Genomic DNA, 26,174 nt, shown 5'->3' on the forward strand with positions numbered 1-26,174 from the left:
TCAGCCTCAAACTTATGTAAGGTGATGCAAAGATTAATAAGGTAAAACAAGGGTCTTCAAGTGAACATTAAATGCAATATGCAACTAAATTTACATTAACTCATTAAATCTGATCTAATTTCAAATTAAACAGGATATTTAAAAAAAGAAAAAATAAGAATATATAAAAAATATTTTTAATGACTAGATCCAAATCGACTTGTAATGCCAGTCAAAAAGACAAGTTTTTCTAGAAACGGAACATTTATTAACATTTTACACTGTTTTGGATACTTTTACATTTGTTTTGCGGTTAATATGATTTATTTCTTTTTTTATGTCTTTTTTTATATGAGTTACGGAATTATTTTTTTATTCATTTTTGTGAAGTGCTACAGTCAGTCCAAAGGTTTTCTTAATTCCTGTTTATTTTTGAAAAGAGCTTTGTTTGTTAAAAACAAACTGTGATGTTTTGATGTTAATTATGTTTAAGACTGTGAAACAACAATATGCTTTGTGTTTTTCTTTGGACTTAAGCCATTACTATGTTTATTTAATACATTTTTTGGTTACATATTTTACAATATTTACTTTTAGATGTTATGTTTTCAACCTTATTGAAGTATTTGGATTTACAATTGTTTTGGAAAATAGTTTCTGATTCGTTTTGCTGCCTTCACTGTTTTTCTTTCTTTTTTTCTTTTTTTTGTGCGTGTCTGACTTATTTTTCCAATACGTTTACTCACATACTGTTATTATATTTTGATAAAAACTTACAAAAAAAAAACTTTTTTTAATTTGTAGTAACATGCATAAATGATTTGTACTGTAATAATAAAACCAATAATTAAGTAAATAGGTATAAAAATTCATATACAAAATAAAACGAGATAAAAAAATTATTACTTTTTTATTTTAAGTGTACTATAAAATAATTGTATTTTTATTTAATAATAATTTTTTATTTTAAAATATAAGTATTATCACACTCCATTATTTAGTTTATTATTTAATGTAAAAATACAAAATAAAATGGAATAACACCATTATCACTATTTTTAATTATTTTATTTTTATAGTTATATTTAATGAGTTACACTATGTGCAGTGTGTGCACCAAACCAAACTGCCGCATGCTCTCATGAGAAACAGACTGATAAACGTATGTGCACCCCTGGCTAAAGTAAAGTAAAGTGGTACAAACTTGCATCAATGATACACGTGCATTAATGATATTTTTGTCTGTTAGTGTTAATATGATGGAGGCTGTATTACCAGTGTCTGATGACTCTCTGGAGTTGAAGCAGACGGTTTGAGGAATGGCCACAGATCCTTCAGCAGAGCAGCCCACGACAGTGATGCCATCCAGACCTTCGTCAGAACCCGCAGAGCTGTTTGCGGCCATACAGCTGACTTTAGAAGCCTCACCGTCTGTGCTCAGCTCCTCTCCAGCGGGATAGTCCGTCTCACGAGCACCTGACAAAAACACACAAAGAACCGGTTAAAATCTAAATCGCTTGTGGAGGTTATAAATAAGGTCTCAGAGCAGTGTCTGACCAGGTACGCTGGCGATGCACAGCACGTGAGAGTTGCAGATGAAGAAGTTCTCCAGGATGTTTCCGGGCTGGTTGGCGTCAATGACTATGACTTTAGAGGTGGCGTGTGTGGTGGTGCAGATCCACACCAGGCTGGAGAGCTCATCCTGATGACGCAGCTCCTTCTCCTGCTCCTGATCACATAAACACATTAAAGATTTATGCCAAGATACCACAGATAAATAGGCTAAAAAAATTAATTAGTAGATATCACCACAGTTCGCCATCTAATTAAATCATAGTAAATTATGACAATTGTTTTGTAAGACAAGTTTTCTGAAATGTTATCTTTAAATATGCAAATGAAGCATTAACTAATCATTTTTCCATATATTTTGCATATTTGCATAATTTCCAGAACATTCTGTGGACATATTAGAGAAAAAAAATTCACACAGGGGATTTTTTTAACAGTTGCATATACATTTCTAGAACAAAAATCGAAACAGTGAAAAAATGTGAAATAAATACGCATTCCTCTGCATATTTTACATTAAAACAATTGTTTTGCAAAAGAGGTATTATCTAATTAAATATGCATTTATTTGCATATTTTCATTTGTATTTGCATGTAAATTTCCAGAAAAGAAACATGAAAAGTATAAAGTAAAGCATGCATTCTTTTGCATACTTTACATAAAGACAAATGTTTTGCAAAAGAGGTACTAATTAAATATGCATTTATTGACAAATTTTGTATTTGTATTTGCATGTACATTTCCAGAACATAAATATGAACATAGGAAAAATATGCATTAAATACCTACTTTTTTTTTTTTTTTTAAATTGCATAAACATTTCCAGAAAAGAAAAAAAAATACTGGAAAAATATGAATTAAATATGCATTGAAGTGCATATTTCACATTAAGACAATTGTTTTGCAAATTATGTATTATCGAATTAAATTTGCATTTATTTGCATATTTTTTTTATTTATTTTTTATTTTTTTTTATATTTTTTATTTGCATATTTGCATGTACATTTCTAGAACAGAAATATGAGCTTTGGGAAAATACACATTAAATACAAATTAAATTGCATTTAATGCATTAAATATGTTGTTTTTACTTTTTTTTTTTTTCCCTGCATATTTGCATATACATTTCCAGAAATCTGAACATTGGATACATTCGAAATTCTTGTTTGATTTTGTTGACATGTTACAATTAAAGGTTCTTCCAGAGAGAATTTTGGATTTCTCTTTTTTTCACTTCATAAATGAGAAAACACTGTGAACAGCCAGAAAAAAGATACACGTTCACAATGTTTTTTGGGGATAAAATGAGCAAGGGACATATGGTCAAACCACTCTGTAAAACCCTTCAGATATGCATATGTACGTATATGCACATAATATAGATAGGAAGTTTGGTATATATTAAATATATATGAAATCTACAGACGCAAATAGATGAAGTGCAATAAAACAAACACTGAAGTTTTGGATTTTTTTTTCCTATTAATCTGAAGGAAGACATGCTACGGAAGCAAACTCAAAACTGACCAGTGCATGAAAAAAACAATAGCTTCTCATGCATTTCCTTCTTAATGTGATATATATTTTGTATGTGACTCCTGACCTTGAGTTCCTGCTCCAGTCGCTCCAGGCTGCTCGCCGATCCTCTCTTCTTCCTGGGACCGATGGGGCCACTTTCTCCTCCAGACACATCTTTATAAAACACACTCGCTCCCACGATGGAGCCTCCGTCTCGTGTCTTTCCACCTGACAGATTGACTCCTGCAGCGCACCACAGCTACACACACAAACACACGACAAACACTGTCAAACCACAACACTGACTGAGCTCAGGACTCCATCAGAGAACAGCCTCACCTTCATGGAAGCATCTTTCTCATCCAACGGTCGGAGGTAGACGGGCACTGGGAGGTTTTTTAGTTTACTATCCGCTTGTCCGCCATTTGCAACCTTTGAAAACAGCATAAGGCGGCTTTAACAATAAAATACTTTCAGCAACCCATAAAAAAAAAAGAAAGTTCAAAAACAACTTTTTTTATATATTAATAGGCTTTTTATTATAATCTTTGTTTTCTCACAATATGCATTTGCAAAGTTTGCATCTGTTACACAGCGTCAGAGACGTTACCTTGTACTTTGGAGGTAAACTCCATCCGCACGCCTGCAACCGGCCGTCCTCTTTCTGCACGTGAGCCTTCACCTGCCTGTACTGAGCTCTCTTCTGCTCTCTACGAGACACAACGCTCTCTACCTCAGCCCTACAGGACATGGACAAACACACAGAAAGTTAACAGACAACAGAAATGTGATTAAGGACAAAAAAGAAGGAAAACCTGTCTTCATACCATTCAGTAAGACTATTTGTGACCCTGGACCACAAAACCAGTCATAAGTAGCACAGTATATTTGTAGCAATAGCCAACGAAATACATAGTATGGGTCAAAATTATTGATTTTTCTTTCATGTCAAAAATCATTAGGATATTAAGTAAAGATCATGTTCCATGAAAATATTTTGCAAATTTCCTACCGTAAATATATCAAAACTTAATTTCTGTTTAGTAAAATGCATAGCAGAACTTCATTTGGACAACTTTTCAGTATTTTTTTTTTTTTTTTATTTTGATTTTTTTTGCAACCTCACATTCCAGATTTTCAAACAGTTGTATCTTGGCCAAATATTGTCCTATCATAACAAACCATACAGCAACCATACACCAATACATCATCTGAAAGCTTATTTTTCAGCTTTCAGATGATATATAAATCTCAATTTTATAAAATTGACTGGTTTTGTGGTCCAGGGTCACATTTGATTATGATGATGATGATGATGATAATAATAATAATAATAATAATAATAATAATAATGATGATGCAGCTATTAATCATTCAAATTACAAATATAAACATCAATAAAGAAATACAACTGACAATAATACTGTAAAATAATTTACATTTTTTTTATTTGTAAAAATTGTTTTTATTTTAATTATTTTTATATACATTTTTATATAAATATAAATTCATAAAATATGTGAATTTTATAATTATTATGATTACAATCATTATTAAACTTCAAAATCAAATCAATAAATACTATTGTACTGAAGAATATAATGATACAATGATTAACATTTATTACTATTGTTGTTGCTGTTAGTAATAATAATAATAATGATAATGATAATAATAATAATAATATATTTTAATAATTTTCAAAATGTTTTTATTTAAATGTAAAATAATTTTAAATAAATGTCAAACATTAAACAAATTAAAATGATTGCTTTTAATTTTTTTAATGAATTTTTCAAATAATATTTTTATTATATTATTACTTAAATTGTAAGCATTAAACAAACTAGTAAATGTCTATAATACTACAATAATGTTATTGTACTGTAAAATAAAATATACATATAATAAAAGTATTTATTATTATTATATAATACTACATAATATTATGTAATAATAAGTTAATATTTACCATAATAACAGCAATAATAATTGTTTTTTTATTATTCATAAAATTATGTGTATTTTGATCATTGTTTGAATTGTTAATCATTATTTGAATCAAATAAATAAATACTATTGTACTGTAAAATAAAATAATATTAACATTTATTATTATTGATGTTGTTAATAATAATAATAATAATAATAATAATAATAATTATTATTATTATTATTATTATTATTATTATTATTATTATTATTATTATTATTATTATTATTATTATTATTATTATTATTATTATTATTATTATTATTATTATTACTACTACTACTACTACTACTACTACTACTACTACTACTACTACTACATTACAATATTAACATTTTTGGCTGTTGATTACTTTGCTTTCAAATGTAAAACTACAGAGCACTTATTTTGGTGGAAAACTGCTAGGACACCTTAAAGCTTTTCTTTTGTTGAGGATAGCTTATTAACTACTCTTATTACAAATTTGTAAAGATGCATGAAGTTTGAGTGGAACAGTATACATTTTGAACTGAACCGACACTAAAAACACTGGATTCATGAGCTGCTTGCATGTTGCAGACAGGAAGTCACTCACTCCTCATTGAGGAAGTCAAAGGCTTTGGATTTGTCACTAGGCAGCTGAGAGAGGGTGCTGCTCCTCTTCTTCACCGAAGGGACGACGTGTGAGGTGGGCGCATTGTACTTCATGTTAACCGGCGCGTCTGGTTTTTTCGCTGTGGTGCTGGACGAAGAGCTGAAGAGCCTGCTAAAACTGAGGGACGAGGGGAGAGAGACACACACACAGAGACTCATATGCGGACACAAGCGGCAGCAGCAGTTAGAGGTCAGAGGTTAACCGTTATGGGGTTCAGGGGTCACGTCCCAAAGAGGTGCCAAGCCCTTCACACAGATCTGAGACAAATCACTGACCCAACCATCAGATACGACCAAACCTCGACCAGAACATGCAGACAACACATGCTGAACACCTAATCACTGCAAACAAACCTACTCTAATTAGGGCCCTATGATTTCCACAATTCAGAAAATTGCGGAATCCAGTCATAAAAAAGAAATGTCAATAGATTAATTAATCAAAAGTAGGTCATGACACTTAAATCATGATATGGGCTAGTCTCTATATATATTAAGCAAAAAGACTATTTAATATTAATTTATATTAGCTAAAATTATATACCGTTTTATAAAAATGTAAATATTGTAAAAATATTGTACAAATAAGCTTTAATAAATGAAGTTGTTTAAATTAAGCTTAAACCAAATTTGGTAACAAAAAAACAGAAGGTGAGAAAAAGTAAAACATTTCACAGGGCCCTAAACATGTCATGTTTGTTAAACTTTTAATAAAACTGATGTTAAATTGTATAAGAATCATAATTGTAAATAATTAGACTTGCTTTTTGATTAATAATATGTAATTTAACCATTAAAAAGAGTCCAGAAAAATTCAAACGGAAAAAAAAAATGAATTTGGAAAAAAATAAAACAGATTTCATGGGGTCCTATCTGATGTACTTCCTTTCTGTATTACACCATTTAATACACTATTGCTCAAAAGTTTGGGATAAATAAGATTAAGAAATTAATACTTCTATACATCAATGAAGCATTAAATTGATGTACAGTAAAGACATTTATAATGTTGCAAAAGATTTCTATTTCAACTAAATGCTGTTTTTTTTTTAACTTTCTATTCAAATAATCCTAAAAAATAAAGTTCACCACAGTTTTCACAAAAATGTAAAGCAGCACAACTGTTTTCAACACTGATAATAATCAGAAATGTTTCTTGAGCATCAAATCAGCATATTAAAATGATTTCTGAAGGATCATGTGACATTAAAGACAAGAGTAATGATGCTGAAAATTCAGCTTTGCTCACAGGAAAAAATTACATTTTAGTATATATTCATATAGAATATTGCTATTTTAAATTGTAATAATATTTCAGAATTTTTACGGCATTTAAAAAAAAAAAAAAAAAAAAAACTTTTGAATATTAGTGCACATATTTAGCTTTTTCAAAAAAATAAATAAATAAATAAATAAAAATCACAAGACTTAACAGGAAAAAAAAAAAGCTAAAGTATACTAAACTACTTTTAAATAATTAAATAAACACTATGATACAATATTTTGGCGCAGCTCTGTTTTTATGCAATCAAATAATCTTAATCCTGAAGGCTTTTAGGAGGAGCTGTTGGCCAAATGTGAGCTGAAACTCATGAATAAAGCTCTTCTATCAATTCACTTTATCAAACCACACCATGCAAATCCTTGCATAAACATTCAAAGATCTGAATCAACACGTCTGCTTTATTCCAAATCTAAACAAACATCTGATAATCTGTCTAGAAAAACTCTGTCCCCTGACCCAACACACCTTCTGCAAACACACAGGACAACATGAACGGGGTTACAAAAAACACAGGAGCACACAAGAGGAGAATGAATGGGTTTAAAATAGATGCGAAACCTTAAATGCCCCCAGATGCAAAACCCAGAGTAAACCAACATGACCTGGGAATGGCATTTCAAACCAACAAAACAAGCCCCCCGCAGGCTGCTTACGGAGGCTGGCGTGCCAAATCCTTTAAAATTAAGTGTAATGAAGGCTTGTGCATCAGTAAAGTTTATTGTAATGTAACGGTCTGGTTGTAAATTCCTGTTATGCTTTCGTTATTTCGCTGTTAAAGCTTTAAAGAAACACCATTCCCATGTCCAAGAACACATTTTTGGATTCAAGGATCAAACCAAGTGCAAGATTTACTAGGATTAACCTAAGATTTACCTACATCCTAGAAGAAAAACAAATAAAAGAGGAACATAAAATGAGAGGGGGAAAACAATGTTTGAACGCCAAACCACACAAAGCAATATAACACAAACTTTGATGAGAATGAAGAAGGGTTGCTTACAACTGCCAGATACTGGACTTTTTCTTCTCAGTCAAGGCCGGGTTCTCTCTTGACGCTCTGCGTTGAATAAAGCACATGCTTGAGTCAATGCATGGTAGAAGTGTGATTATTTGAGCATGTGTGATGTGAAGTGACTGACCGGATCATCTCAGTCCACCTGACGGCCTCCTGCAGCTCCATCAGTCTTTCTTTATATTGATTTCTCTCCATCAGGACTCGAGCCATCTCCACACGCGTGAAGCGCTTACGCTGAGCCGTCGGCACGTCGCTCTGAGGAAAACACGGCCCGTTATTGTTCAGCACAGTAAAACTAATCATTTGACGTTTTGAAATAGTGTTCAAAAGATGTGCTGTGAGTTTAACATGCATTTGGGAACACAATGTGCGCTTAAGATCCATGTATTTTTTACATTTGCATAATTTCCCCAGTTCACCGGATTTATAATGAGAAGCTTTTGTGAACGTGGTCACAGACAGTTTTCTGTTTTCACTGGCAGTTTTCTGCCAGAATAAAAGTCTGATGATTTAACTCTTGTATTTGTAATTTTACTTCTGTAAAGTAAAATAATTCATATACTTGTGAAACATTTATTTTATAGTGCAGTTGTATTACAATAGTAATATATTTCTGTCTAAGAAACATTATTTTATTATTATTTTAGAATCTCAATCTCAGACAGCAGTGTTTCAGTTGATAAAAAAAAAGTAAAGTTTGAGGGTTTAGCTCTTGCAAGTGAAGAGATTAAACCATAAGTATTGTAATTTTTTACTACTATAGATTAAAATAATTAAAATACTTGTGAAATATTAATAATATATTAATATATTACATAGAAATATTTTACAATAGTAATATATTTCTAAGAAACATTATTTTATTATTATTACAGAATCTCAATCTCAGACAGCAGAGTTTGAGTTAATAAGAAAATACTAAAATTTAAATGTTTAACTCCTGTGAAACACAAAATTAAGTCATGCATACTGTAATTTTACTACAGTAAAATTAATATAATTATTGTAAAAAAACGTATTTTACAATATGGTTGTATGAAAATAGCAATATTTTTCTGTCTTAGAACTATTATTATTTTAATTTTCTGATTTTTATCATTTTATATCTAATTATAAGAAAATATTAAAGCTTGAGGGTTTAAATCTTGCAAGAGATTAAGTCATGCATACTACACTATAGAAAAATTAATATAATTATTTTAAAACATTTATTTGTATTTTACAAAAAAATTGTATTTTGCCATTTTAGAATTATTATTATTTTCAGATTTTATTATTGTTATTACTATTATTATTATTATTATTATTATTATTATTATTATTATATGAAAACATTAAAACTTGCAAGAGATTAGTAAAATTACAGTAAGACTTAATTTAACGTAAAATTAATATAATTCCAAAAAATTTTATTTTTTCAATACAGTTGTATTAAAATAGTATTTTTTTGTTTTAGAATTATTAGTATTATTTTTATTATTATTGTTATAATTTTTAAAACTTGAGGATATAACTCTTGTAAGAGATAAAATTAAGTCATGCTTACTGTAATTTTACTACCATAAACATTTATGTAATAATTATAAAATATTTATTTGTATTTTACAACAGTTGTATTAAAATAATATTTTCTGCTTTGGAATTATAAATATTTTTATGCTTACTATTATTATTATTATAAAATAAGAAAATATTAAAGCTTAAGGTATTATTTTGTGCAAGTAAAGAAATTAAGTCATAACTTTTATAATTACTTAAAGTCATTTTTTCTATTTCACCATGCAGTTGTATTACAATACTAATATTTCTGTTTTACAGATATTATTATTATTATCATCATCATCACCATAATCATCACAGAATCCCAATCTCAGACAGAGTTTCAGTTGATAAGAAAACCATAAAGCTTGAGGGTTTTACTTTTACAAGTAAAGAAATAAGTAACAATTGATTTTACTAGTTTTATGTAAAATAATTATATACTTACAAAACATTCATTTTTTATTTTACAGTGCAGTTGTATTACAACAGTAATATATTGCTGTCTTAGAATTATTATAATCATTAATATTACTATTAAATTATTAAAGCTCATACAGCAGTTTCAGTTAATAAGAAAATAAAGTTTGAGGGTTTAACTCGTTCAAGTGAAATTAAGACATAAGCACTGTCACTTTATAGCAGTAAAGTTAACAAAAAAAAAAAATTATTAAAAAAAATATTTATTTCTTTATCTTACAGTGCAGTTGTATTACAATAGTAATATATTTATGTCTTAAAAATATGATGATTATTATTATCATTATTATTATTATTATTATTATTATTATATGCCAGTCTCAGATCTTTTATTGTAGAAATTACAATTTTACAGCCTTTGTCCCTGTGGTATCTAAAATCGAAAAGTGTTGTCCTGAAGTTAGAAATCATTTGCATCGAAAACCGTTTTAGCATCACATCTTGACTTCCTGAACTGAAATCTAATGAAACTTTAGGGAGTCTAAAGATCTGCAACCCTAATCCACACACTGCAACCAACTTCTGGCTTACATCATCATCCTCTTTTGTCTTCACTTTGGCTTCCTCCAGCTCAGCTCGGGCTCTGTTGGGACAAAAACACATAAGCTTCACTCAAAAAAAAAAAAAAAAAAAAAAAAAAAAAAAGGCATCTCTTTGGCTGTATTGCTGATGTATGTCACTGTGTCTAATGACGAACTTTTTGAGCTCCTCCTCCAGCTCTCTGTTCTTCTCCTCCAGTTTGTCTTTGGCCTGTTTCAGGACCTCCAGCTCCCCCTGAAGAACGTCTTTCTCACACACCAGCTCATCCACACGAGCGATCAGATCATTCTTCACCACATTCAGAGCGTTCCTGCAATGCAAAACACAGTAATGCAGCTTTCAGAAACACTAGTTTTATATATCTATGTGTTTGTAATCATTTAAGTCTGTGCACAGCTCTCAGTATTCAGATACAACTCCTTACATAGACATTAAGATCAGACCTATACTGAACCAAGAAAATGCAAATTTATAAGGTTACTGACTTTATACTGATTTCATACTAGCATTTGGTTGTAACAAATGGTATTTTAATCTAATATGACTCACAAAACTACAGTCATTTTGATTTTTTAGTCCAGCTGCTTTCACTCAAGCATTGCTGTAACTCCTTTAAAACAGTAGATGGCAGTAGAAGCATTGCATATGGCGTAAATCTGGACTAAATGCAAACCTTTTGGTGTTTTTTGGCTTGCATAAGCCACATATTAATGCCACATGACTTACTTCGTCTCCAGTAGCTGTGTGTTTTCATGGATCAGGTGTTCGACTTCACGACCCATACCTACATGACAACAATACGAAGCAGATTTCATTTGACACAAATAAATACTCATGCACAGATCTCTGAAATCCCCACAAATGCTGATTTGACCATTTATGAGACAGAAAACACTTGGAAATGATCAAGAAATCATGCTTACCAAAGAAATTAAGGTCTAAAATTGGCATGCAAACCAAAGAACAAGAAAAGGGACAGTCAAAGACTAAAACAAATAGAGCCATACTAAATTACTAATGATCTACAAAAGTTATTCTAACACAGTATCTTAACCAGATGCAACACAAAAAAGCAAGCAAAGCAATTTTATTGGTCGCTCGGTTTCTATTTATGCATTTAAACATCCTTGTGCAACATTTTTGTTTTCGTGTTGACGGACAAGCTACTTGTTGCTGGAAACTTTTCGCGTAGCACCTGGTGAGGATACAATGTAGGAAAATGAGAGGACAAAATAAAGAGCAGTGTAAACATACACACCAGAGAACTCGTCTGGGGGAAAGAAAAGCCACAAATGAAGCGCCACAAACATGGAGGAAAAACAACATGATTAGATGGGCTGTGAATGTCAGTGAGGAATGATGGGTTTGAATAAGATGATAAATAAAAGCAACTGATGATTGATGTCGCTACTACTAGGGGAAAATAACATGAAGGAAAAAGACACAACAAGTGTCACACTCACGCAAAAACAATCATGCAATTTGGACTTTCTTCCATAGAACTCAAAATGAGACGCTCTGAATCTCTTATTTCATAGTTTTTAATCATTTTCTGCATTAGCTTTTATTTTTATATTCCCTATTTAATTTTAATTGAAACGTTAGGATTTTTGTGTCATTTTTATTAGTATTTTTTAAATATGCCTATATAGTTTTTTGTTGATATTTTCTGTTTTCATTTAAATTGTACATTTTTAACATTTTTTTGGTTTTTATCATTTTTAGTAGATTTATTAAAATATGCCTATTTAATTTTAATTAATATTTTAATTAGTTTTTTAATATTATCTGTTTTCATTTAAACTGTTTTATCAATTAAATGTTTTTTTTAAAATATGTACAATTATATTTTTAAACATTATTTTTCATTTAAACCGTAAAGTTATCAAAAATGTAGTTTTTGTCATTTTTTATATTTTATTTTGTCATATTTTTATTATTTTCTGTTTTTGTTTTTAAATTGTACATTTTTATCCAGTTTTTTTTTAATATGCCTATTTATTTTTCATTAATATTTTTAATTAGTTTTTTTAAAATATTATCGGTTTTCATTTCAACTTTAAAGTCTTATCAAATATTTTGTTTTTGTCATTTTTATTATTTCTTATTATGCCTATTTATTTTTTATTAATATTTTATAATTAGCATTTTAATATTACCTGTTTTCAATTAAACTGCCAAGTTTTTATTGGTTGTCATTTTTATATTTTTTTAACATGCCTATGTAGTTTGTATTATTTTTAATTCATTTTGTAATATTTTGCCTTCACTTAAATTTTAAAGTTTTTGGATTTTTTTTGTCATTTTACTAGTTTTTTTTTTTTTTTTTTAAATATGCCTAGTTTGTTTTAATACATTTTCAATTTTAGTTAACTATAATAACCTGCTTTAAATCATGTGCTGTCAAAAACCAGACAGAAAACAAAAGCACCATAGCAGTATTTCTGAAGTCATATGATAACAGATCTAAATCGCTATTCACTGATAGTTTTTCCCTCCAGATCTTGAGAAATGGATCAGTTCAATTCTTAAACGAATCATTCAGACCGGCTCTGTGAACAGTGAAACTGTTTGAATCAAGATCTGGTTCAACTGAACAATTCATCAGAACAAGGAAAATATTTAAAAACTTAACAATTCTTCTTCATCCAAAGATACTGTATGGCTTCAGAGGACTTGGAATTTAGTGCATGAGTTTTTGCACTTTTATCAAGCTTTTAAGATTTTTTCGCTTTCATTATATTGATGAGTGGTCAGGATATTCTTCAAAAATCCATCATTTCAGAAAGAAAGCCACACCTGTTTGATGAGTAAATATTCATTTGTTTGTTGAACTGTTCCTTCAGCTTAAGGCAGAAAACACGCTCATCCGAGCTCTGTTTGACTGAGAACTTACCCAGCAGATCAGCACCTTCATCCACGTCTCCTATGAGATCAGTTCCTGCTGACGAGAGCTCCTCAAACAGAGAGTCAGTGTTACGGTCAAAGGCCATGTTCTCGATGCCTTTAGTGGGAGTGCTGGAGACAGACCACAATGAAGAACAGACATAAGACAGAGAAAGCTGCTTCGCCTAACAATGTCCAGATGGTCGACAAAAGTGCGTATGGAATGAAGGTTCTCCGAGAGCCGAAAATGAAAGCTGCTGGGTCAGTTTGATAAGCCAAGTACTGTGAGTGAATGATTGAATCAGCATGGCCGTACCTGGAGCCTTTGCATCCGCTCAGGTCCATATCCAACTCTGGTGTGGACTCAATGATCGCCTGGACCTCGGACTGCTCTGCATTCTCACTTTGATCGGCTCCTGAGGGCAAAAACATAAGAGTTAGGTGTGTTTCAAATGGTCTAAGACATTAAAATTCATTTTATTTCACAAATGCAACCACTTAAATGACTATGAAAACTTTTGTTGCACCATTTATGATTTTTAAAGACACAACATAGCCTTAAATTTGATCAAACTGAATTTCAAGACATTTCAAGACTTAAGGACTCATGGAGCATTAAATAATGTTTAAGGAATATTTACTAGAAAAAAATATTTACCAGAATTTATTTACCAGAAAACTGTAAATACACAACACAGTATTTCTGAAAAAAAGAAATAAATAGCCTATAATAACTTTATCAAATCTAATTATCAAATCTAATTATCCTTTATAAATTCATTAGACATGTTTTTGATTATTAATGTAATGTAATGAAACGATTAAAATAGAATCCAGAAAATTAATTGAAAACAGATTCACAAACAAAACTTTTAATAAATTGCTGTTAAATTCTGCAAGTTTCATGATTTCAATCATTTAGACATGCTTTTTGATAAATATTTTTTTAATGCAACCATTAAAATGGAGTAAAATTAGTAAAATTAGCAAACTAGTAAAATTAAAATGGAATTTAGTTTTCATTTGTGTCTTTGTTTTATTGTAGTTGTCCTTTAGTTTGTTACTTGCATCTAGGTTCTTATTATTAATAAAGATAAAATAACAAAAAATTGTTGTTGTGAAATAAAATTACTATATCATGAAATAAGATTTGGCTTTATCCTTTAAGCTAGCTTATCAATATAGCAAAGATCTCTACATACCTGTAAGCTTGTTCACCATAATCTTGTGCAATCTTGGCATGTGATTATTATTTTTATTTGTTTATTTATTTATTTATTTATTTTAATGGGGGGATGAAATGCTTTGTTTTAATAGATAAAATATCTATGATCTCCATTTGGATCATCTATTATTCAGTTACTTTTCCTGTTGTTCTATGTTTTTTTTTTCATAGCATCGGTTCAGTAGAAGTATCGTGATATTTTAGTCAGGTACTGTATTGAAGTCAAAATAACACTAAAAGGGAGTGAGACAAATTGCATTTGGATTCTCTACTGTGACTTTAGGAGTCACCTGTAGATGGCGTCTCTGATGCCACAGCTTCCTGTACTCCGATGTTCTTACTGCTGTCCGGTTTACCACTGCTGGAGTCCAGGTTCCTGTTCAAACCCTCTGCCGCCTCCGTCCGCGGCGTGTCCACTGACGCCATCGCTACGTCTGATGTCGCTGCAGACATGGGTGTGCCGGATTTGGACCCTCCCCTACTGGCATCAGAAAGTTCATCCTGAAAACAAACCCATGAAGCATTAGCAGCAGCATAAGCGATAAACTTCACACTGAGTCATATTAAGTATTTGTGAATAAATCATCAACGACCGCACATATGTGCTAAATGAGGTTGGGTACGGTTCACATTAATCATTAAGAATAACACAATGTCATCACTTCATGCTCTGCACACCATGCTTTCATCCTGTGATGAAGACAAACACGCTGCATTCAGATTAATTTAGAAATATTTCATAATTGGCTTTAAGTAATCAAACGAACCCATACTGTTCAAATTTTTAATCACATTAAGACTTTTCTTCATCAAGGATGCATCAAAAGTGACAGAAAAAACATGCGTAATGTTACAAAAGACATTTTGAATAAACTTTCTATTCATCAAAGAATCCTGAAAAATACAATGTAGCACAGTTTCTGCAAAATATGAAACAGCATAACTGTTTTCAACATTGATAATAATCAGAAATGTTTCTTGAGCAGCAAATCAGCATGTTAGAATGATTCCTGAAAGATCATGTGACACTGAAGACTGGAGTAATGATGCCGAAAATTCAGCTTTGATCACAGAAATAAATTACATTTTAACAGATATTCACATAGAAAACAGCTGTTAAGAATTTTAAAATGTAATATTTTTTACTATATTTTTGATTACATGAATGCAGCCTTGGCGAGAAGAAGAGACACCTTTCAAAAAAAAAAAAAAAAAAAAAGAAAAAAAACTGATAATCAGAGGGAAAACAAAACGGCAAACAAAACACTTAATTTTTAGTCTCAGTTTTAAACATTTAATTGAGATTTTAACAATAAAAATAACGACAAAGTACAGAAAAAAACACTGACAGACAAAACACACATGATTTAGTGCCATTATAAACAATATACAAACTTAAATATTCCAGGTTATTACTCACTAGATTCTACCGGTCTTTTTTTCTTCAAAACAATGAATAGGGACTGAAGCTTTAAAAAAAGCTTCATAAAGGATATAAAAGCGTTTTTGTTTATATTTTGAGAAGTTAGAAGTTGAAAATAACCGGGAATATTATTTTGACTGCATAAAAAAATTGCAAGTGAAACTGCAAGCGAGAACATCAACCACACAGATGCTGTCTGCAACCAAAACTACAGTTTAACACAAACATTAGCAGAGATATTTCTTTCTGTTTCTTTGGTGCTCACTCCTATGAGTTGGTCTATACACTTCCAGTCAAAAGTAAGATTTCACATTAAGATTTTTTATGTTTTTAAAATATTCTTTTCTGCTTACTAATTCTGCATTTATTTGGTCCAAAATACAGCAAAAGCTGCAATACTGTGAAATATTTTTAAAATAGCTGCTTTCTAGTTGAATATATTTTAAAATGTAATTTATTTCTGTGATTAAAGCTGAATTTTCAGCATCATTACTCCAGTCTTCAGTGTCACATCATCCTTCAGAAATCATTCTAACATGCTGTTCAAGAAACATTTTTGATTACTGTTATTATTATCAATATTTAAACCAGTTGAGTAATTTTTTTCAAGATTCTGTGATGAACAGAAGGATCCAAAGATCAGAATTTATCTGAAATAAAAAGCTTTTGTAACATTATACACTATAATGTTACAAAATGAAATTTTGTAGGAAAGTAATTATAGAAATTAATACTTTCATTTAGCAAGGATGCCTTAAATTGATCAAAAGTGATGATAAAGACAACTATAATGTTACAAAATATTTATATTTCAGATAAATGCTGTTCTTCTGAACTTTCTATTGATCAAATAAACCTGAAAAAAATTCTACTAAGCTGTTTTTAACATAATAATAATAATAATAATAATAATAATAATAAATGTTTTTTGAGCAGCAAATCAGAACATTAGAATGATTTCTGAAGGATCATGTGATTGGAGTAATGAAGCTAAAATTCAGTTTTGAAATCACAGGAATAAATTGCATTTTAAAATATAATCAAATAGAAAGTTATTTTTAATGGTAAAAATATTTTAAAATTTTACTATTTTTGCTGTACTTGCGGTCAAATAAATAAAGGCTTAGTGAGCAGAAGCGACTTCATTAAAAAAAAAAAAAAAAAAAAAAAAAAAAAAAATCTTATAGTTCAAAAACTTTTGACTGATAGTGCATGTTGTTCATGTGCATGTGCATGTGGTTGCAGGCAGCAGTTTGTGGACTATAAATGCACTTTTCACTACCGATGCAAAAAAAAAAAAAAAACAACAATCAGTAAGGGGTGTGGAGACGAGCCAAACATAGCACACTACACACTACACACTACGCTGCACTGCGGCTGCCATGGAGATTACGGCAGGACTAGCGGACGGGACTACCTTACTGGAGTCGCTCCACTGGGTTTCCAAATTCTCCTGTGAAGTCTTACCATCCCCTCTCCTGAGGGATTCATTTGCCTCCAGCTGCCCAGAGAGAAACGTACAGTAAGCAACACGTAGGTAGGGCGGCACCGCCCCTTGTTTCTGTTTATCATGCACTCAGCCAGGTGGCTGATGGGAACTGCATTGCCATTATATAAAAAGAAAATCAGGCCAGTTCTTTCCCAAAAGCATCAGGAGCCTGCTTGTCAAATCCAGATTAAGCTGCAACTACAGTAAAATGAAATGCAGGCCAGGATTACACATAATCTGTCTCTCATGGTTGATCAAAAAGCATGACAGATAGTTTGTTAAGGAAACTTTCTTTGTATATTTTTATGGTGGACTTTTTAATGCAACCAGATTAAAGTAAAGGTTTAAAAATCAACATGAAATGACAATGGGAATCCGTTTTAATTTCCGTAATGGGATGCGTTTCTGAGTTAAACTAGATATTCTGTGGAAAAATAAGTCAATTGTGGCACCACAGGCGGCCCTGATTGAAAATGATTACATTTTAGGAAAGATTACCAATACATTTTCTTCCTTACAATAACAAAACAATGACTAACACACAATAAGACCAGGTTCATGTACTTTGAAGAGGATATTTTGACTTTAAAACCATTTTTTGACCATTGTGATGTGTCTGTGGTGACATTTCAGCAAAATTTCAAAGTGAAATATCCAGTGAGTGGTGCTAAAAATGTATTTTGTTTAATTCAAAACAGATAAATGTAAATCTGGCAATGTTTTATTATGTCACTGTACATATCGCTACATGTTGAAAAAAATAATGTGCTAAATTGTTAACACTTCATCCATTTGAAATTAACACAACTAAACCCAACCCAAAACCTAACCGATAGTGTTAACAAAAGCAAAAATAAGATAAATGCACATTTGTTGAAGTAACTATGCAGTTTTATCTTGCTTCTACAACTCTTTGAGGTCTTTTATCGTAACTCATGTTTGACAGACTCGTACCACAGCGCTTTACGTCACAAGTGCAATGCTGTACAAGTGCTATCGAGCAAGTTTACCATGTCAGAAAACACAAACACATGGAGCTGGTTATGAGATGCAAATATCAAATTGTGTTGTTTTATAAATCATGCACTACAGTAAAAGTGTTTAGAGTGCATGACATAGTATTGGGTGTAGAACTGCATGAAAACACATTTTTATTAATCAATAATCTGCCAATATAGTCATAATTTGTGCGAAAAGGAATACAAATTCTTGATGTTTTACTGCCACTAGTGTTTTTTTTTAGCTGGAAACTGCAGTGTATACAGTTTTTAGTCAAAAGTTCACATACACCTTGCAGAATCTGCAAAATGTTAATTATTTTACCAAAATAAGAGGGATCATACAAAATGCATGTTATTTTTTATTTAGTACTGGCCTAAATAAGATATTTCACACAAAAGACATGTACATATAGGCCACAAGAGAAAATAATAATGAAATTAATAAAAATAACCCTGTTCAAAAGTTTACATATGCTTGATTCTTGATACTGTGTTGTTCCCTGAATGATCCACAGCTGTATTTTTATTTTTATTTTTTTTTTAAGTGATAGTTGTTCATGAGTCCCTTGTTTGTCCTCAACAGTTAAACTGCCTGCTGTTCTTCAGAAAAATCCTTCAGGTCCCACAAAATCTTTGTTTTTTTTTTAGCATTTTTGTGTATTTTTGTGTATTTGAACCCTTTCCAACAATGACTGAAGGATTTTTCTGAACAACAGCAGGCAGTTAAACCTAATTAACATTTTGCAGATTCTGCAAGGTGTATGTAAACTTTTGAAATAAGCTGTATGTACTGCCAAAGAAAATGTGAAAGTTAAAGTTTCTTGCTTCGTTTGTGTCTACACAGAAGAAAGACAGTACGATGGCATATTGTAAGGCCAGTTTTCGAACTCTAAGGCCACTACATTCCAGCTTCTCAGATAATGAGATGTTTTATTAATGTGACTTTTCAAACAGCACCTGGTGACAGGGCTCTATAAAAAGAACCAAAGCTCTCATTAAAATCAATCGGTTATGGAAGTACAACTAATCCACAGGGAGCGGCAGAAACTGATAATAGGTTTAACACTCCTGTTTGGAAAGCACAAACTTCAAAGCGCTCTTTCTTCTCCCTGACATATGCGCACAAGCCAACAAAAGCACAAGTGCGCACACACAAAACCCTGTTCGCAAGATGCTCCCATACGCTCTCGAGTTTCCATGGCAGCATGTGCCCACTTTTTCTCAGCGTGGCAGTTCAGAGCCGTTTAACCTGAGGAGAGGCTGACAGCAAGTCATGGCCTAGTTTCTCATCTCTATCAGAAGCAGCAGCGTTGACGCTCCGGGGCATGATATGGAGAGAAATGCAGAGTCACGGAGCGCACAAAGGCTAGTCTGTATCGGTCCACAGTGGGAGTCTGACGGAGCCTTTGTGCTTCTGAAACTCAGATGACTCATCAGTGGCTTTGATAGGGTCTTATAATGAGAAATCAAATATTCATTGATCTTTTGAAATTACAGTTTGATGTACACCTACTGTGACTTTCAAAAGTCAACAGACTATAAAAAAGGGCTAGAACTTTCATAACTTTTTGACATCAGACTGATGAATGTGTCAGTAAGTCACAATGAGGTAATAGGGAAAAGATAATATTATTCATAAACTCCAGAAGAACAAGATAAGCTGACAAACGGTGGGTTGTTTCTCTCTGGGTGTAGCACCTACAGCGAAGCCCCTGATTATTTCAAGTAATTCCAATACCTAAAACTCCACATAAAAATCATGGATCCCCGTACATGACATGCAAGAGGGAAAAAAACAAGAAACAGAAATAGAGATTATACATTTCGGTAAGTCATACTGTTTCTTTAAACCTTGTGATGCTCATTTATGGTTTGATTGTGCTATAACTAGTAGTAAAGAGGAACAGATGACCAGTTCACAAGCTGTGAACAAAACCATTAAATGCTGTCACGTCACATTAAAAAGTGACTGAATTTAAAAGACTTTCATATCAAAAGTAACAAAGCGCAAAGTTTATGAACCATGGACACCTGTACGTAACATGCAAGAGGGAAAAAAAAAAAAAGAAATAGTCACCATGAATTATAAGTGTACTTTATAATTAAATAAATGTATGCGTATATATATATATATATATATATATATATATATATATATATATATATATATATATATATATATATATATATATATATAAATAACTTAATAGTATAATGTGCTATGGTCGCAATTATTTAACTAAATTAAAGTGAGGTAACAAATAAAGTAGATTTAGTCAAGGGAATTAATTCTTAATTTGTGGCCACATAATACAGCTTTAAATTAATAAAAAAATATTTATTTAAAAAAAATAAATAAAGTTTTCTAATTTTAGTAACCATGACTTAATTATGTGGTCATACTGTCCGTTTTATCTTCTGGATGTCATGCACAGGGATCTGTATTTTTTATGATTAAGTAGACAAAAAAAAAAAAAAAGACATTAAGTCCTCATATCTTTCGAGATGAAAATAGAATAATAAGTAGGTCAAACTGTAAGAGGGAAAAAAAAAAAAAAAAAAAAAACAGTCTCACGGTATCTTTGCATACATGGTATAAGAAAAACAGTCAGATACAGAACTGTAAAGATGTAGCAGAAAATAAATAAATCTTAAAAATGAATAAAATGAGGCGGTAAACATGGATTTTCGAGAGCAGAAGTGTTTATCACACAGCATCAGACTCCAGCAGTGTAAGCACTGCTTCTGAGGGCTGAAATATGACCAGCAACCTTCAAAAAGTCCTGCATCAGGCTCAAGAGACACCCTTACATTGAGACGGGCTTCAAGGTCAGTTTATTCTAGGATGTGAGAGATTGACAATGCCATCGATGCTGACAAAATCAATACGAATCAGGGGAGAGGAGAAGATTTAGATCAGTCTAGCGGTCTATAACTTCTACATTCGCTCCTCAGAATCTTGAAAAACTCTTGGTGGGAACTAACCAGTTAGAGAGCACATGAGTTGAGTGGTTTGTTTGTCTTGAGTTTTGAGAGGCTTTAAACATAAACACCGCAGGCAGAGGCTGACGGCAAATAATTACTTCATTAACATGAATATGTATGAAGGGGCCTAGTGCATGTATCTCTATGGGAGATGGAAGGTTCTAGAGCGGAGTGTTTTGTAATGCTGAGAACTGACCCAGGATCAGCCCTGGCCTGTTTGTCTGGCTCTTGGCCCTGTTAGGGCTCTGTTTAAGCATGCACGGCACAGCAGGCCCTCAGAATGAGCTTCCTTCCCGCTGGCAGTGCCGTCTCAGGCTTCTTTAACATATGTTCTGCACCGATCCATTCAGAGGGGAAACTCTCTCAATACAAAGTAACGGTGCCGCCAGCGCTTTTATTCCCCCAAACCCATGTTCACTTTCTGGGAAGCAGATAACGGCCTGCTCTGAGAGCTGCTGTCAACAGAACGGCACTGATGATGACCACTCTCTAGTAGGGCTGGGAATTGACACACATTTCACGACTTGACTACATTCACAAGCTCTTGATTTGACGCAATCATTTGGATATATATCAGGCATTATACAAATATATAGTATTAAAGATTAAAATAAACAACCAAACTATTAAATTCAATTGCTACTTATTTTTAAGATAATATAGTCAAATAAAAACTGATCTGTACATGAACATTTAAATTGTAAGGCAGTTTTTAATAATTATAACTTTTTAGTTATATATTTCTACTCCAGTATGTTTTTGAAATATAATCATTTAAATGGTTGCTAACATAAAAACTCTTCCTTATGACAGATATATTAAATAATGAAGATATTAACAGGTTATGGATTCAATGGAATTTTGAATATGTAATACTGTATACTGCATATATATATATATATCTCAGAATTTGTAGCTAACTAACAAGTTCTTGTTCACTGAATGTCTTACCTGAGGTAAATGTGACTAAGTGTTATGTTAAATGTTATCATTTACATATTGTTTTATAAATGTCTTTCTATTAGAACACTGAAAGATCAACATTGATCAACTGTTTCTTTAAACCCAGTGATGTTCATTTATCGTTTTTGTGCTATAACTAAAGAGGATGTGATGATTGGTTCACAAGCTCCTTGAATTGGTATTTTATTTTAGTTTATTTGTGAACAAAAGCATTTAAATGCTGTCACGTCACATTAAAAAAATAACAGAATTTAAAAGACTTTTAATATCAAAAGTAATTAAGCGCAAAGTTTATAGTGACTTTTGAATGGCTTGTGTGTTACAAATAATAGTTTGTAGGGGTGTAACGGTACACAAATATGATGGTTCGGTATGTACCTCAGGGGGAAAGAAAACCTAAACTTTTATTTTTTTTTAAATAAACAGTGGTTTACTGAACAAGTTGCTCTTTCTTTTAATACATTCAGTTATAAATAAAATCTTCTTAGTGATAAAAATATGCAAACATGTAAATTGCAAATAATGCAGTTTTTAAATTAACTTATATATGCTAACATTTCTATTTGTTAAAATATATTCCAATTATACAGTTCTGTCATAACATGTTTTAAAACAGATTACTTTAAACATTCATTAAATAATTAAGACTAACAGGTAAAGTAAAATATAATGAGTATTTAGTGTAATATTTTGCGAAATGCTCTTCTCTAGACTTAATTTTTCTAGCGAACTAACAAGCTGTGGACACTGATGACTTGCCTGAGGTAAACAAATGCTACGTTATTTCCACGCTGTTTTGTTGACGTCTTTTCGCGGTTGAAACACTGACTGAGCGAATACATGAGGCATGAGATGTTCATTTATATGATTTCGCATTAAAACCAGTAGTAAAGAGGAAAGAATGATCACGTTAACTCGCGCTTCGTACTGCCATTTGAAAGGGCCCCATTTACACTGCACAAGTCTGTGGCGCTTTACGGCTCTGATGCGGCCACCGGAGCTGATCACGACCACTCTAGTCAATGCTTGTGTTTAAACCAGCATGTTTCTGAACCATCCCAGAAGCAGCTCTCAGAGGCGTTTATACAGCGATCTGTCATGCCACAAAGACTGTCAAAATGGCATTTATTGTTTGAATTTCCTTGGGGGAAAAATGCTGTACTTGTTCAATACACATGCGTACCAAACCGAAAAAAACAATATGAAAAATTTACCGTTACACCCCTTAGTTTTGTTCATGCATCAACAGAAAACAGCACAGACTAAAATACTGTTCTTGGGATTTAAGAATTGTCAACCCAGCCCTACTTTCTAGGAATATTTTAAGGCTTTTTATATGTTTAAAAATGAGGTCAATTTTTTTTGTCATATGCTCCCACACTGAGGCTGTAATGTAAAGTAAATAATCTGCAAACCAATTTGTTTCTCACCTTGAGGCTGGTATTGGAGCGAGGATGGCTGAGATTGTTATATCTCCATGAATCCGTCCCCGGAGTGTCCACAGGTTCCCTGTGCAGATCGGGCGTCATCACATCACTTCCCGGCAATGAAAAAATACCCAGAGAGACAGGACGCTCCTTCCTGAGTACACACACAAAACAAATGACTGGAGACTTGAAACCAAGCATTTTTCAAGTATTTGGTAGAAATGACACTATACTGCTACCAAAATAGGAATTATATTGGCTTAAACCATTTTTATTTCATTTTTTTCTTCTGAAGGAAATGTGAGTGGTGCTTTCTGGCTTATACATGTCTCAGTATAAGCCCATGGGATGTTTTTGTTTGTTAAACAAAGTTTTAGGTGCAGTAAGTAAGTATGTGCACAAACATCAGAGCTCCTCTAGGAGAGCAGAGGAGCGTTTGATTGATGGGACTTTTCTTTTGTCTTCTCTGATTGTCTCTCTTCCTGTTGTGGGTTACCATAGAGCTGCATTCAGAGCCTGAACCTGCTGACTGCACATTCAGAGCGGATCTGCTCACATGAGCTGTATTCACTCTATTCAGCTGAACTGTACAGCAAGAAAAAGGTAAAGTACAGTTTAGAAACAAGAACCAAATTTGGGGAAGTGTGAACTGAGCTACTACCACAAAATCTGCGATAACACAGCTAATCAGACATGCTGTATCTCTGCTGAGGAACAAGCATTCCTAAAGTCAAGGGCACCGCAGTGAGGTGTTAAGCGAAAATAAAAGGGAGTAAATGTATGCTGTTATGCTTGCATGGCAAATCGAAGCTTTATACATCAGATAGAGCTCCATGGACGTACATCAATACTCATGCTGAAGGCAAAACCTTGTGTAATCACACATGTCAAAGGGACACGTCCACAAGTTGTGGAACTTTAGGTCAAAGTTCAACTAATGAAGAGCTACAGTATTACAACACAGGCAGTTTGTTTCAAATTATTTACAAAAGCAGAACTAGAAGTTATCCTGGAAGAAATTGGTCAAAAGCTACTAATGTGATGTTTGCATTGAAACAGCAAGCCAAGTCCAGTTATCTGCAACTAAATTATACAAAAAGCTAGATGAAAAAGATTTATCTTAGATGGGTTCAGAAGCAATCACAGTTTCCCTTTTATCAAAACATAGAAAGCGAATATTTAATTTCTTGTGGTGAACCACATCAAGCTGCTCTCTGGGGTCAGGATCAGTCAGAGGTAATTAACAGCAGGAAACACGGTTTCAAAATGATCAAAATCACTTTCATTACTCAGATTTAATCAGTAAATATCATCTAACTGAAGTTTGCTGGTTGTGTTTGTATCACAGTCAGAAATTAGTACTTGTTGATTATTAAAAAAATTACATTTTTATCCATTATTACTCAAATTATATTTATCAGTCTTTTAGCCTGGCTCATGACATGAGGTCTGCAGTCTGCAACTCTTGCAGAATTACAGACTAACAGCAGTACGGTAAAGTTTTAGTGACTATTAAGCACTTTTCGAACTCCAAATCATCCTAAGGATGCAAAAATGCACTATAGTTAGTAGTATAGTATAGTAGTATAGTATAATAGTATAGAGGTTTTTTTTTTGATGAATGTCTTTTCTGATGAACAAGGCTGCATTTATTTGATCAAAAATACAGTAAAAACTGTGAAATATTATTTTAATTTAAGTTAGTCATTTTCTAGTGTAATACATGTTAAAATGTAATTTTTAAAAAAAAAGCTGAATTTTCAGCATCATTACACCAGTCTTCAGTGTCACGTTCTTCAGAAATCATTCTAATATGCTGATTTGCTGTTCAAGAAACATTTCTGCCCTAGTAAAAAAGTAATTGATTTAAAATGCATTTATTTTATATTAAGTATAGTTCTATTGGCATATTTACTGACATGTTGCTTAAGATTGAGACTTACTGATATAAAAAATATATATATATATATAATGTTATAATTAAACTTTACTTACTACTTATGCACAATGCACATTTCTTAATATTAAGCCTAAAATGTGTTTTAATGTCACTACTGATGAGGATTGTATGTCTTTAAATGCAAAATATTTAAAGTGTACCTGAAGTATATTTGCAATAGCTCCACTTTAGCACAATCAAATATACCCAACTATATCTTTAGTTGGACTTCAGCACTACGTCCAGACAATTTAAGTACATTCAATACAAAATTAGTTCA

General features: G+C 31.9%; 1 protein-coding gene across 4 annotated transcripts in view; it reads right to left on the reverse strand.

The window, feature by feature from the left end:
• The window catches only part of spag9b (sperm associated antigen 9b), a 59,203-nt gene that overhangs the window by 9,385 nt on the left and 23,644 nt on the right, over window positions 1–26,174 (reverse strand). For 2 of the 4 annotated variants that reach the window (XM_051123779.1, XM_051123782.1), the window contains 16 exons: window positions 23,959–24,109; window positions 17,508–17,591; window positions 14,958–15,168; window positions 13,759–13,858; window positions 13,453–13,574; window positions 11,283–11,340; window positions 10,714–10,866; window positions 10,548–10,599; window positions 8,122–8,252; window positions 7,983–8,039; window positions 5,639–5,815; window positions 3,682–3,811; window positions 3,411–3,503; window positions 3,157–3,330; window positions 1,537–1,708; window positions 1,255–1,455 (listed from right to left, as the gene is read on the reverse strand). In XM_051123779.1, coding sequence (XP_050979736.1) covers window positions 1,255–1,455; window positions 1,537–1,708; window positions 3,157–3,330; window positions 3,411–3,503; window positions 3,682–3,811; window positions 5,639–5,815; window positions 7,983–8,039; window positions 8,122–8,252; window positions 10,548–10,599; window positions 10,714–10,866; window positions 11,283–11,340; window positions 13,453–13,574; window positions 13,759–13,858; window positions 14,958–15,168; window positions 17,508–17,591; window positions 23,959–24,109 — 2,066 coding nt within the window. The remainder of the gene's footprint in view (window positions 1–1,254; window positions 1,456–1,536; window positions 1,709–3,156; window positions 3,331–3,410; window positions 3,504–3,681; window positions 3,812–5,638; window positions 5,816–7,982; window positions 8,040–8,121; window positions 8,253–10,547; window positions 10,600–10,713; window positions 10,867–11,282; window positions 11,341–13,452; window positions 13,575–13,758; window positions 13,859–14,957; window positions 15,169–17,507; window positions 17,592–23,958; window positions 24,110–26,174) is intronic. The other 2 variants (XM_051123781.1, XM_051123783.1) reach the window with 1 other exon arrangement.

This window comes from Labeo rohita, chromosome 12 (assembly GCF_022985175.1).
Source record: "Labeo rohita strain BAU-BD-2019 chromosome 12, IGBB_LRoh.1.0, whole genome shotgun sequence".
Classification (NCBI taxonomy): Eukaryota; Metazoa; Chordata; class Actinopteri; order Cypriniformes; family Cyprinidae; genus Labeo; species Labeo rohita.